The sequence below is a fragment of the Parasteatoda tepidariorum genome, chromosome 2, assembly GCF_043381705.1.
Source record: "Parasteatoda tepidariorum isolate YZ-2023 chromosome 2, CAS_Ptep_4.0, whole genome shotgun sequence".
In the NCBI taxonomy this organism is placed as follows: Eukaryota; Metazoa; Arthropoda; class Arachnida; order Araneae; family Theridiidae; genus Parasteatoda; species Parasteatoda tepidariorum.
The window spans coordinates 82,177,019-82,189,499 of NC_092205.1; the positions used below are offsets into that span (position 1 = coordinate 82,177,019).

Sequence of the window (12,481 nt, forward strand, 5' to 3'; positions counted from 1 at the left end):
AGGTTTTAATTTCGTCGTCCATTTGTAATATTTTTAATTAGGGTTACGCAGTAAATGTTAAGTTTCAAAACAGCTAAAGCTTAGCAGAAACAGGTAGCTGAAAGCGAACAAGTAAATAATCGCATCGCTATTCCTCGTTGTTGGTAAAAGCATAAACAATAAAAAAGGCATGAACAATTGCAATTTTTATTTTGCTTTAAAAAAATTATTCTTTAGAAAAAATGCAAATTTTATCAACTTAGTTACCAAATATTTTATTCCATTTTACTTTTACTCTTGTTGAAATTAAAACAGCTGAATAATTCAGTTAAACTGACGAGCTTTCTATGAAACTGGTAACATAATTTCGAACAGGACAATCAAAAACTCACCTCTTTACTTTTTCAATTATTTAAAAAGGAAATTATATTTGGTCGAGAATGTTTGTGAGGGTTTTCTGTTCTTATAATATTAAATTGTAAAGGTAAAGCAGTGAGTTCCGTGTTACCAGTTTTCTTGTTTTCGCAGGACACTTGTCAGCTTAAATTCTGTGCTCATTTAAAAACTTTGTCGACAATTTGAGCTTCAGTTCTATGCAAATCTGTATTCTGATAAACGGCAGAAAAAGATGGGAAAAAAAATGCTCACCACAAATAAATTCCAAAGTTTTTTTTTTTTATATTTACTATTTTTTTTAAAATAACAATAACTAAATATGAAGAAGTTTTTATCGTGTCTTATTGAAAGAAAAATAAATAAAAGTTAATAATTGTATTTAAGCACAGTCTCTCATTGTAAAGTAAGACTATAATCATTTGTTCTATCTCTTTTAACTTGAAACTAATGATAATGAAATATGATTGTGTTATTATTTTTTTATGGAAACCACTGTTATGTCTGCAAATCCTCTCATACTGTAACTCAGATTAGCCATTTTTTTTAAACTCACTTTTAGGGTTAAGGTTTTTTTGTGAAATAAATATTAAAGGTTTATTCATGAAGAGTTTTACATCATGAAATCTTACTATTAAATTTTTCTTTATTGAAAGAAGATCAGAGCAAATGATACCAAAACAATTATATTTTTTGTCACTAAATTTTTCTAAAATTCTGTGAAATTTCTTATTGTTATTCCATCGTATTCTTTTATGAAACAAACTCTAAGTTAAAAAATTCGATTTTCTATCATTTCTGTGTGTTTTTTTTTTCAACCCTCAGAAAGTCAGACCAACTCCAAAAGACTGATGACTTGAAGAAAGTCAATAACAAAGAAGAGATTTTAATACATTTTATACTTTGACCCTAGCGTTCCAGATTGTATTTGAAGAAGTCTCTTGATTTTATGCAGATAGCAAAAATTTTCTCACCATCTTCAAAAGAAACATTCTAAATTCATTCTATATTTTTGAATTGCATCAATAATAGTGTGTGTATATTATAAATAAATGTATATTTGTTCCATAAAACATCATTACAAAAAAGAAAAATTATCTGTTAAATATTTTTTTTGTTTTTAATGAAAAGAAAATTTATTTAAAAGATAAAAATAATATTTATATTTTTTTTCTAATAAATTGAAAAATATGTTTTTTTTTTGTTTGAAAAAAAATTTCACCTTTTTTTAATACTAATCCAAACCATATTTTAAAATTTCTTTGTTGGTCCACCCATTTCTCTTATCAGAAATATCTGCAGTTGTTTGCTTTTAACGATGTTTTGCTTGCTTTTATTATTCAAAACTTATTCAGTAAATCCTCTATTTCCCTCAGGGTGGTACTGTTCTTAAGACTGTAATCAGGGGTCTGTCTAGGTTTTTCTGAGAGGTACCTATTTTGTGAAAATTTAGACATAATTTGTGAATATTTAAAACTCCACACGAAAATATGGATTTATCGTTTCTTACGAAACACCGAAACAAAATTTTAAGATAAAGTATTTTGTGAAACTACCGCTAAGCGGTAGTAAATTAGTAACGGTAGTAACCTCTGACTGTGTGTTTGGCTTGGACAGACCCCTGGTTATGCAACAAAAATTGAGAGAGTTATTCAATGATTTTACTAATTTTCTTTTTGTGAAATAATCTCACAAAATTGATGACTTTTCAAAAGTTAATTTTTTTTAAAATTAATACAATATCTTCTTTTTTAACAAAATGTATATATAGTATAAAGTTAAAGCTTTACTTGAAATATAATCTATTGAACCTCTGACTGTGTGTTTGGCGTNCCTTTCTGTTAAATATTTTTTTTTTAATGAAAAGAAAATTTATTTAAAAGATAAAAATAATATTTATATTTTTTTTTCTAATAAATTAAAAAATATGTTTTTTTTTGTTTGAAAAAAAATTTCACCTTTTTTTAATACTAATCCAAACCATATTTTAAAATTTCTTTGTTGGTCCACCCATTTCTCTTATCAGAAATATCTGCAGTTGTTTGCTTTTAATGATGTTTTGCTTGCTTTTATTATTTAAAACTTATTTAGTAAATCCTCTATTTCCCTCAGGGTGGTATTGTTCTTAAGACTGTAATCAGGGGTCTGTCTAGGTTTTTCTGAGAAGTACCTATTTTGTGAAAATTTTGACATGATTTGTGAATATTTAAAACTCAACACGAAAATATGGATTTATCGTTTCTTACGAAACACCGAAACAAAATTTTAAGATAAAGTATTTTGTGAAACTACCGCTAAGCGGTAGTAAATTTGGCTTGGACAGACCCCTGGTTATGCAACAAAAATTGAGAGAGTTATTCAATGATTTTACTAATTTTCTTTTTGTGAAATAATCTCACAAAATTGATGACTTTTCAAAAGTTAATTTTTTTTTAAATTAATACAATATCTTCTTTTTTAACAAAATGTATATATAGTATAAAGTCAAAGCTTTACTTGAAATATAATCTATTGAAACTCTGACTGTGTGTTTGACGTAAAATTGTCTAGCAATCTGTATAATTATGCACTCAACATTATATCAATCTTATTAATTTAAATTTTTACCCTTTATATTTTAATTCTACTTTTCAAGTTATCTAAACTTATATTATTGCAAAAAAAACTTATTTTGACTTTAAAAGTTTATAAGAAGTAGTTCAGATTGATTCAAGTTTGCAGGAATAGAAGAAATTGTAAATTAAAAATGAATTCTTTAGTCCAATATTTTTTTTTTCTTAAAACATTTTCGTCGCAATACTTTTCAAATGAATTATTATCACTTTTTATTATGCTACATTTCAACATATCCTCAAAATCTCTTCTTTCTTACAGAACTAAAAATGTCTTTTAAGAGAGGAACAGAGAATAATTCTGTAGCTTTGAAAAAAGCAAAAATAGGACATTGGAGCCAAGGTTTAAAAGCATCTATGGAAGATCCAGAACTTTTAGTTGAGTCTGATGATTTGGTTGTTATCATTAAAGATAAATACCCGAAAGTAAATATCAAGAAATTTATGATTATAGTCGTCAATTTTGAAAATTTTAAAAAGATTGAAGAATGTAAGAATATGATGCTAAGAAATTATATGAATTTAGACTTAAAAATGTTTTCATCTTAAAAAAATGTATAAGTTATTTCAAGATTACTGATACGGGTTGAACCATAAAAAGAATTGATAATTTATTACTAAGATATTCAATTACTTAAATCTTTCTTAATAAAACCAATATTTAATTTTTGATGTTTCTTTATTGTTTAATTGAGCACTGCCTTTATTTTACAAAGACCATTCAAAAAATGAGATTAATTGACTATTATATTGCTTGCGTAAATTAGATTGTATTACTCAAAGTTATGCTAACTTTATGTAAGGGTAGTAAAGTAATTTAAATTGCCTTTGATATGCTTCTGATGTAAAATGGACTATTTCAGTTTAATAGAAGCATATAATGTCATTAAGTAATTTATTTCTAACTTAAAATAAATAATGTCTATGAAAGTGAAAATAAATACTGATATGATATTCTAAAAAAATAATAAATAAGAACATGCTCTTGATGTCCTCTAAAAATTTTACTCATTTGTTTGCCTTTAATCTTAGATCTCTAAATTTTAGAAATTAAGTAAGCTCATTACATATTTGAAGAAACTTTTTTATTTACTGTAGATTTTTAACAGTGACAATATTCTTTTCTTGGTTTTAGGCTAGACATCATTATCTAATTTTGCCCAAAGAAAATATTCCTGACTTGAAATCTTTAAAATCAAGTCATTTGCCTTTATTGAAACACATGCATGAGCAAGCCAATAAACTCACAGAAAGGTAGCATTATTATTTGAACTTACAGATAAGTTTTCTTTTCTAAAAATCAAAAGAGTCAAAAATCAAATCAATCTACATTTATGTAAACAATTTTAAATTGTTTATGCTATGTATTTAGCATGCTATGTATTACCTGTGCTATATGCTATGCATTAGCCCCTTGAATGTCCCAAGCATTTAGGGGGGTGGAAGTCAGCAATATGAAACCTTTCGCTACGAGTACCAGGATTTACATATTGACGTGTGTGTACTGATGTATTTAGCCTGCATCAGTGAGATATTCTTTGATAACCATTAATACCACTAAAAGAGCTGCAGTGGCTCAGGGAATAGAGTGCTCGCCTCCCAATGAGGTAACACAGGTTTGAATCCTAGCCGCAACTGGTTGATACGAACTCTACTCCCGGCTTGCACTGACCACAATGCGAATGTAAAATATCCTTAGTGATAGACGGATTATGGGTTAAAATCCCCTTTGCCCTCAAGGTAACTGTTGGAGGTTTTCCTCTCCATTTAATACTAATGTGGATTAGTTCCATCAAAAAAGTCCTCCATGAGGGCTAATTTATCCTAATGCTTAGTTCAGCAGTTCCTTTGTCTTTTTGGTTGATTTTAAAATTACAAGGCTATGGAATTAAATATTGTCTTAAACTTAGAATTTAGACCAATTATGAAATAAAATAATGAAAAAAGCAACTAAAATCATTTTTTTTTCTGAAGTTGATTTCATTGTTATTTATAATGCTTGCTAAATCATCAAATATAATGTTATTTAGCACTTAAATGAGAAAATCCAAACAACAGCTTACCAGAATGCAACGTGCACATTAGCTGGTATAGGTCTGTGACGTCACTTCAGGAACACTGGCTGCCGTAACGAAAAGATCAAAATATATAGTTTTATTTGTATTCTTATTTTCACACATTAAAAAAAAATCGCAATTTTTCTTCACTGAATTTTATTCAGGCAAAATGGTTATTATTATTTCTTAACTTGTTTTTAACTCAGCTATATTTAATTTTTATAATGATTTATGGAAATTCTATTTTCTTCCATCTGAAATGGGGAATGAAGCTTTCATCAATTTTTAATTTTTGAGAGGGATATATAACCCTTACAAACAACACTCGTGGTATCTACGGTACAAATGCCCTATTTCAATACTCTAAACTTGCTGTAGACACCATAGAATAATTTGAAAACATGTGGTATGATTTTTGAAAGAAATATTTATAATTTTTATGTTTAGATTTGCATATATTTTCATGACTATTTTAACATATAATTTTTTTTTTTAAATTTGTTTCATTTTAGCAATTTTAATGATTCATAACTTATCAATTACTAATTTTAAACTGTCATCAAAATAAAAGGAAATATTTATGGGATTCTAAATGCAAATAAAACTTATATAAATTACATTTTGTCCTTAACATCTAACAATTTAATATTGCAATTATGAATTAATATCATTTGTCTAAATCCTGTTGTGTAGCCAAGGCTCTATTCATAGGAGCAAGAGAAGGACAATTTTCCAAGGTCCTGAAACTGGGGAGGGATCAGTTGCAAATCCTTGCAAAAAAGTGGAATATTCTTTAATTTATTTTCAAAAATTATAAATTTTTTAATTATTTAATTATTTTTCTTTTCTCTCTCTTTATATATATNTATATATATATAAAATTCTTTTGTAAAAGTAGTTTGTAGCTTGATAAGTTCTGATTCCTGTTGTTATTTTCTATGTATATTCTTTTATTTTAAAATTAAGGATAGTTTTTTAAGAAATATGATATTTGAGATACGAAAATTTAATCAAGGTGTAAGTATTTTATTTTAGAAACTTAGTTCGACAAAACAAAATTCTGTTGTTAGTGATTTGCTACCTGTGAATAATGTATAATCCTTTCTCTGGTTCTTAATTAGTTGTGATGTGATATTGTAATTCTAAATAGCATTCAGTGCTGTATTAATTTAAATTGGCTGAAACTATGTTTTTTGGAAAAAAATATAAATATAATTGGGCTTTAAATAATTTGTTTTAGAAAGTTTGTCAAAAAGGAAAATTTTCAAATTCATTTTTTTTCTTTGTTTAAAAATGAGAAAATTTTTTAAATTTTATCTTTTTATTTTAAATATCCTCCTGTAACAAGTGTTGATGTGGAGCAGAGTTTTTCAAGATTTAAGAATTTGTTTTTCGACAATAAACTATCTTTCAGTTTGAAGAATATTAAAAAACATTTGATAATAACATTTGCTTGAACATTTGAAGAAAAAAACCATTTGATTGAACTGATGTCATTTAAGGCTGTTACAAAAAATTATTTATTTCCTATTTTTGTTTATCAGGTATTTACTTGCTCTTTATGTAATTAGTAAATTGTATATTTATTTTAATCTTTATCTTATTTTTTTGTTAAATTTATAAACATAAGTTACGTTTTATAATTTTTTTATAAAAAAAGTTATAATAAAACATGATTTTGAAAATTTTTCAGACCATTATTTTACATTTTAAGTTTATTTTTTATAGTGTTTAGAAGCTTTTTTTTGCATTTTCTTGAGAATGTTTAGGTCATTAACATTCTTGCTCTAACTATTGTCTAGCAATAAAATCACAGAAAGTTTATTTTATTGTAATGTCTGGTTCTATAATGCAAATTTGTACATGGTATTATTTTTGTAACAAAACTTTCCTAATTTAAATTTTTTTTTCTCTTTTCCTTTTTTATTAGATCATGTTCAAATATTTTTTTAACTGCTGATCATTTTATAATCTGTTTCTTACTAGTAGGATAAATTCTGAATGTGGAGTAAGAATCGGTTATCATGCTGTTCCTAGTATGAGGTATTGATCAAATTCTGTATTGCTTTAATTTTATTTGATTTCTTTTTCCAAATATTTATATAATGTCATTCTTTTTCAGTCATCTACATCTTCATGTTATCAGTCAAGATTTTGATAGTCCCTGTTTGAAGACCAAAACACACTGGAATTCTTTCACAACCGAATATTTTATAGATTCTGAAGGTTAGTTTATACCTATTTTATGTAACCTAAAAATTTATTTCTCTGTGTATCATAAAACAAGGTGAAGTAATGAAAACACACTGTTCTTTCACAACTAAATACTTTATTGATTCTGAAGGTCAGTTTATACAAAATATATATTTTATGTGATCTAATAAAAATTAAGTGTTCTGTATATCATAAAATAAAGTGAAATACTGTCTGTTCTGCAATGACTGCCTTTAATATCTGTATATTTCTATTCTTTGTTATGAAGAAAGTCAAAAAAAGTATGCTCATAAGGTTTTTTAAATTAATTTAAGCCTGAAAAAAAATGCTATTACAATCTAACAAATTACTACTGAGGAAAGCAGAGAAAAAATCTGAGCAAGGTTTATTGTTTGATGAAACTGTTTCGAATGATGGTCTTTCAGCTTTTTTTCTGTGATTAAATATTTATTGACAGCCAATGTTTCTTTTTTCTTTAATTTTATTTTTGACGAAGATACTAAATGTATATATTTATTACGTGTACTCATCACAAGTTAATAGTAATTGGAAATTATCACTCCCCCTGATTTTAAAAATGTTTCCATCTTGATGATGGTATGTAAAGATCTTCATTAAAGTTAAAGCAATATTTATAAAAATAAAATTTTAATAAAATTAATTTTCCAGATTATAACAGAGAGTGATTCAACTACAGTTGTACACTTGTTGTTGAATTAAAGGCATATTTCTTAAGTTTATATGAAACTATTGTTAATGCATTAGTACTGTTTGTTCTAATTGTTTGCAGTGAATTGTTAATCAAACCAAACTGTGATTCCTAAAATTCATTGAAAATTAATGCATGTACTTGAAATTTCATTTAAGAACCATATCCAAGATCAGAAAATCAATTTTATCTTTTTATCATTTCCTTTTATCATATTTTATGTTTTCTTTCTTTTAAGCTTTTAATCATTTTTTTTAAACTCTGATCTTGCATAGACTCTTAGAGGTTTAGAACCATCTGCAAACTTTTAACCACTTATAAAATAATTTGGCTTACTTTCTAATTATTCCTGAAAAAATTCTGCAGTATTTTTTTATGTGTAACTGAAATCTCTCATCTGCTCTAGTTGTCTGGTTGTGTACTGAAAAAACTAGCTATTAAATACTAAATTAATAACTGCTATGCATATTCTCATAATAAGTAAGATTTTTAAAAAAATCTATAAAGGTTATAAACTTATAATGAAAAAATATATATATTATAGGATTAAATTCAAAAAGTTGGTGATTTATTCTCCCAATTAGAGAGAAAGTATTAACAAAATAATAGGATCAATATGGGTAGTCATTTCTCCTGAAAGCATGTTTTTTTACTGTCAACCCCATGAGTTAAAAGATAACTCGATTCATAGAGTTGGAAAGGGCCTATCTCGTTTCCCGTCATGCCACCTTCTCTCAACATAGTCAATTCAAACAACTCTTTCATTTGACTACTGTAATTTTAAAATAATCAACACTATAACAAATCATTAAAATGCCTACTCTTGTTGATATAGAAATGCGAATGACCAGTTTTCTTACCTGTCAGAGTGAAAAAAAAAATATTTTACTTGCATTAAATGTAAAAGTTTTTCCAATGGTAATGAAATTCGACTTTGTGTTAAAAGATATTTCGCATTAAGCGTACTCCCATTATAAGTACTTTAAACCATTTCATCCATATCCAATTTAATGTGGAAATGAAAATTAGTTCACATTGAAATAAAATTAAAGTTAGGTGCATTCACCTTAATTAGGTTTGACTGTACTTAAAAGATTATATTACATAAATTTTATTATAATGTTTTTTTCTGTCATTGTATTTTAGATATCATTAGAGACTTGGAAAATAATTCTTGTGTAAAGTGTATAGATCCAAATAAATCTAAGGAACTTCTAAAACTGCCACTTAGGTCAGTACAATTAATTTATGTGGATTTAGTATAATAATTGTTGTATGTTTGTTTTTATTTTATCACTGTAATATTGTCTTCTTTTATTGTATTTTTTAACAGGTGTCATAATTGCAAGCAAGAGTTACCTACGATGCCAAAACTTAAAAGTCATGTATTGAATTGTAAAAAAAAATGATGATTAATAAATATATAATTGTGAATAAAGATGTTTCTGAAATATTTGGTGTTCATTGAAATTTTGCTTTCTTTTTTACCTGCAGTTAATAAATGAATTTTTTTTTTTTATATATATTTTAAAACTTATTCTAAATTTTCCCTTATAGTTTTTGCTTATCCTTTTTATTCTTACAAATTTAAACTAGATAATTTTATATTGTGTGTTTTAATTTTATTGCAATAAAAATAATAGCATTGTAACTAAGCATTGATTTTCAAATAGTCTCGTACTTTACTGAAAAGTAAGTTATAATAAGTCCCCACTAATAATTTTGAAATTAAATTTTTACTTAATTTTTTTTCCTTACCTTTTCTTGTAAACCATTTGGTGCAGATAGGATCTGTTATATATATATATTTTTTCTGACTGTGTAATTGCAAGTAAAAAATAAAATATATTTTGGTATAATATAATTACAAAAAACAAGTTTAATAGGTGAGAAGTCTTTATCCTTAATGCAGAAAAAGACACCAGTGTTTCATGCTGTATTTCATAACCATAAATTATTAAAATGCTACGTATAATATTTTCACATATTTTGACCTAAATTTATACAAAATAATAAAAAAAAATATTAAATATTTGTTAAAGGAAAATTCTGCATCAAAAGGTTTGAAAAAAAAATTGTCAAGCAGCGCAAAATATGATTAATATTGAAAAAAAAAATTTTTTTAAGTGCCCTCTAGAATTTTTACAATGAAAAATAAAAATACTATATTTTTTTTTCTGCACTGATATTGCCTAAGCTAAAAGTAAATAAACAATCTTAACTTTTAAAACATAACAGAAGAGGGGAAAAAATGTGGCAGAATGGCTTACTATCATTTGTGAGATTAAAGTAAAGAAGAAAAAAAATTGGGAGTTCCACTTTTATCATTATCAGATTTTATCAGTGGGTTTGANAGTAAGGCCAAACGCTCCGTTCTTGAAGTAAAAGTGCGAGCTTTGCGCCAAAGTGACGTCACTAGAGTGACGTAGGAGGATCGGCGCGGCGAGAGATACTTCAAAGGAGTGAACCAGCCCTTCTATTCTCTTTAGCCCTGATTTTTTCAGACACTCTAATTACAAGTAAAAATATATTTTGGTATATTTTAATTACAAAAAACAAGTTTAATAGGTGAGAAGATTTTATCCTCAATGCAGAAAAGGACATCAGTGTTTTATGCTGTATTTCATAACCATAAATTATTAAAATGCTAAGTATAATATTTTTCACATATTTTGACCTAAATTTATACAAAATAATAAGAAAAAAAGTATGAAAAATTTATTAAAGGGAAATTCTGCATCAAAAGGTTTTTTAAAAAAAAATTGTCAAACAGCGCAAAATATAATTAATATTGAAGAAAATATTTTTAAGTGCACTCTGGTATTTTTACAATGAAAAATAAAAAATTTATATCTATTTTTTTCTGCACTGTTATTGCTTAAGCTAAAAGTAAATAAACAATCTTAACTTTTAAAACATAACAGAAAAGGGAAAAAAATGAGGTTGAATGGCTTACTATCATTTGGGAGATTAAAGAAAAGAAGAATAAAAATTGGGAGTTCCACTTTTATCATTATCAGATTTTATCAGTGGGTTTGACACACGTGTAATTTTCAGTCATTGATTACGAAAAGTAAAAACATAATGAAAGCATCACAATTCTTAGCTAAAAGAAATATTGTATTTTATAACCTTAAAATAATTATTCATGTATGTTGTATTAGGAACACTTTGAGTAAAAATAATGATGAAACAGGATGTATTAACTATCTGTTGCCGTCAGAAAAGTAAAACTATTAGTGGATATTAGCAATGAAACCAGCAACGTTTTTTGCTAAACTGATCTTTCTTCTCATGAAACTATCCAATCATCTTAAACAATTAGACTTTCATATTAATGACTAATAAAGGCCCCTTACAAATTTAACTAAAAATTCAATATGATGCAGTCCGTATTACGTGTTACGATTAAAAAGCCTCTTACTTCCTGACTGATATAGATAGAGATAGAAAGTGTAAATATGCTTTTAATCCTGTCCTGCAGTGGACTGATCGTTAAGACACGGTTCCAAGCATCACTGGCTACGGTCAATGTGCGGGTGGGTGACCACTTGGATCAGTCTGCGTAGGGACCGAGGGTGTGCGGTATTGGTCCTCGTTAAACTGTGCTACCGTAAAGTGCTCGAATTCGCTCGCAGAGGATCCAAATTGTGATCCGCAGAGGATCAAAATTGTGATGGCATGTCTTCGGATCATCCTTCGGGATGTTTCCCAGACCGTCGCCAATAGCCCATAGTGCAGCTCTAGTGCGACGTAAATTAACAACAACAACTTTTAATCCTCTTTTCTTTTTTTTTAATTTCCACAAATTGGATGGTGGATATACTCTCGATTCTGTAGTATCTTTCGAAGCATGTAAAATACAAGGCCGTCCCCCAATTACAATTTGAGATACTAAGCGCAAAATATTTTGAAAGATAGTTTCGTTTTTATAAATATGTCTACGTTTATAAATTTTTGATGAATTTTGACCGGGTATTGGTCAGAAACCAAGTTCCTTTTTTCTGGCGAAATTAGTTCTGCTTTCTAGTGAACAGACTCTGAATTATATTCTAATAGGTAAGAGTATACTTGGTGGTGTAAATGAAAACAATAACTGTAGAAGGAGATTTAACTTTGAACTGTACAAGATTTATAAACCACCTGTTATTATTAAATACATAAAAATAAATAGAATGAATTGGATGGTCCACGTGATTCGAATGAATGATGACAATACAATAAAAAAGATACTGCATTTTAGACCCACTGGAACAAGAAAACGAGGAAGGCCGCGGTTAAGATAGGCTGACTCAGTGGAGTCTGATTTTCTCGCAATTAATGAAAAGAATTGGAGATCAAAGGTAAATTGGAAGTTGTCGTGGAGAAATCTTCAGAGGAAGGCATTGGCTCACGTTGGGCTGTCTGGCCAGCTATGATGATGATGAGGTAAGAAGTACTAACTACCTTATCAGTATGCTGTTGAATTCATGGTCTCTGTAATAAATAAGTTTAACCCTGTCAACTATTTAATGTTC

The 12,481-nt window shown here is 27.2% G+C and overlaps 1 protein-coding gene across 4 annotated transcripts; it reads left to right on the forward strand.

Moving 5' to 3' along the window:
• Positions 1-92: 92 nt before the first annotated feature.
• Positions 93-9,417, forward strand: LOC107449666 (aprataxin). Of its 4 annotated transcripts, none has more exons than XM_016065269.4 (7): positions 93-167; positions 3,247-3,410; positions 4,120-4,238; positions 7,028-7,084; positions 7,164-7,267; positions 9,111-9,195; positions 9,298-9,417. In XM_016065269.4, the coding sequence occupies exons 2-7, from the start codon at positions 3,255-3,257 to the stop codon at positions 9,371-9,373; spliced, it is 597 nt and encodes a 198-aa protein (XP_015920755.3). In that variant the 5' UTR covers positions 93-167; positions 3,247-3,254; the 3' UTR covers positions 9,374-9,417. The 4 variants fall into 4 exon arrangements, with proteins under 4 accessions (XP_015920755.3, XP_042903823.1, XP_071033920.1 ...); XM_043047889.2 differs by having other exon boundaries at positions 7,031-7,084; XM_071177819.1 differs by having other exon boundaries at positions 106-778; positions 7,031-7,084.
• The last annotated feature ends 3,064 nt before the right edge of the window (positions 9,418-12,481 follow it).

What these genes read in the sequence shown, in the direction of transcription:
- LOC107449666 (XM_016065269.4), top strand. Translation starts at nt 3,255, where the DNA reads ATGTCTTTTAAGAGAGGAACAGAGAATAATTCTGTAGCTTTGAAAAAA. An exon ending in GCCAATAAACTCACAGAAAG is followed by an intron (nt 4,239 to 7,027) that starts GTAGCATTATTA and finishes GTTTCTTACTAG; the next exon opens with TAGGATAAATTCTGAATGTG. An exon ending in ATATTTTATAGATTCTGAAG is followed by an intron (nt 7,268 to 9,110) that starts GTTAGTTTATAC and finishes ATTGTATTTTAG; the next exon opens with ATATCATTAGAGACTTGGAA.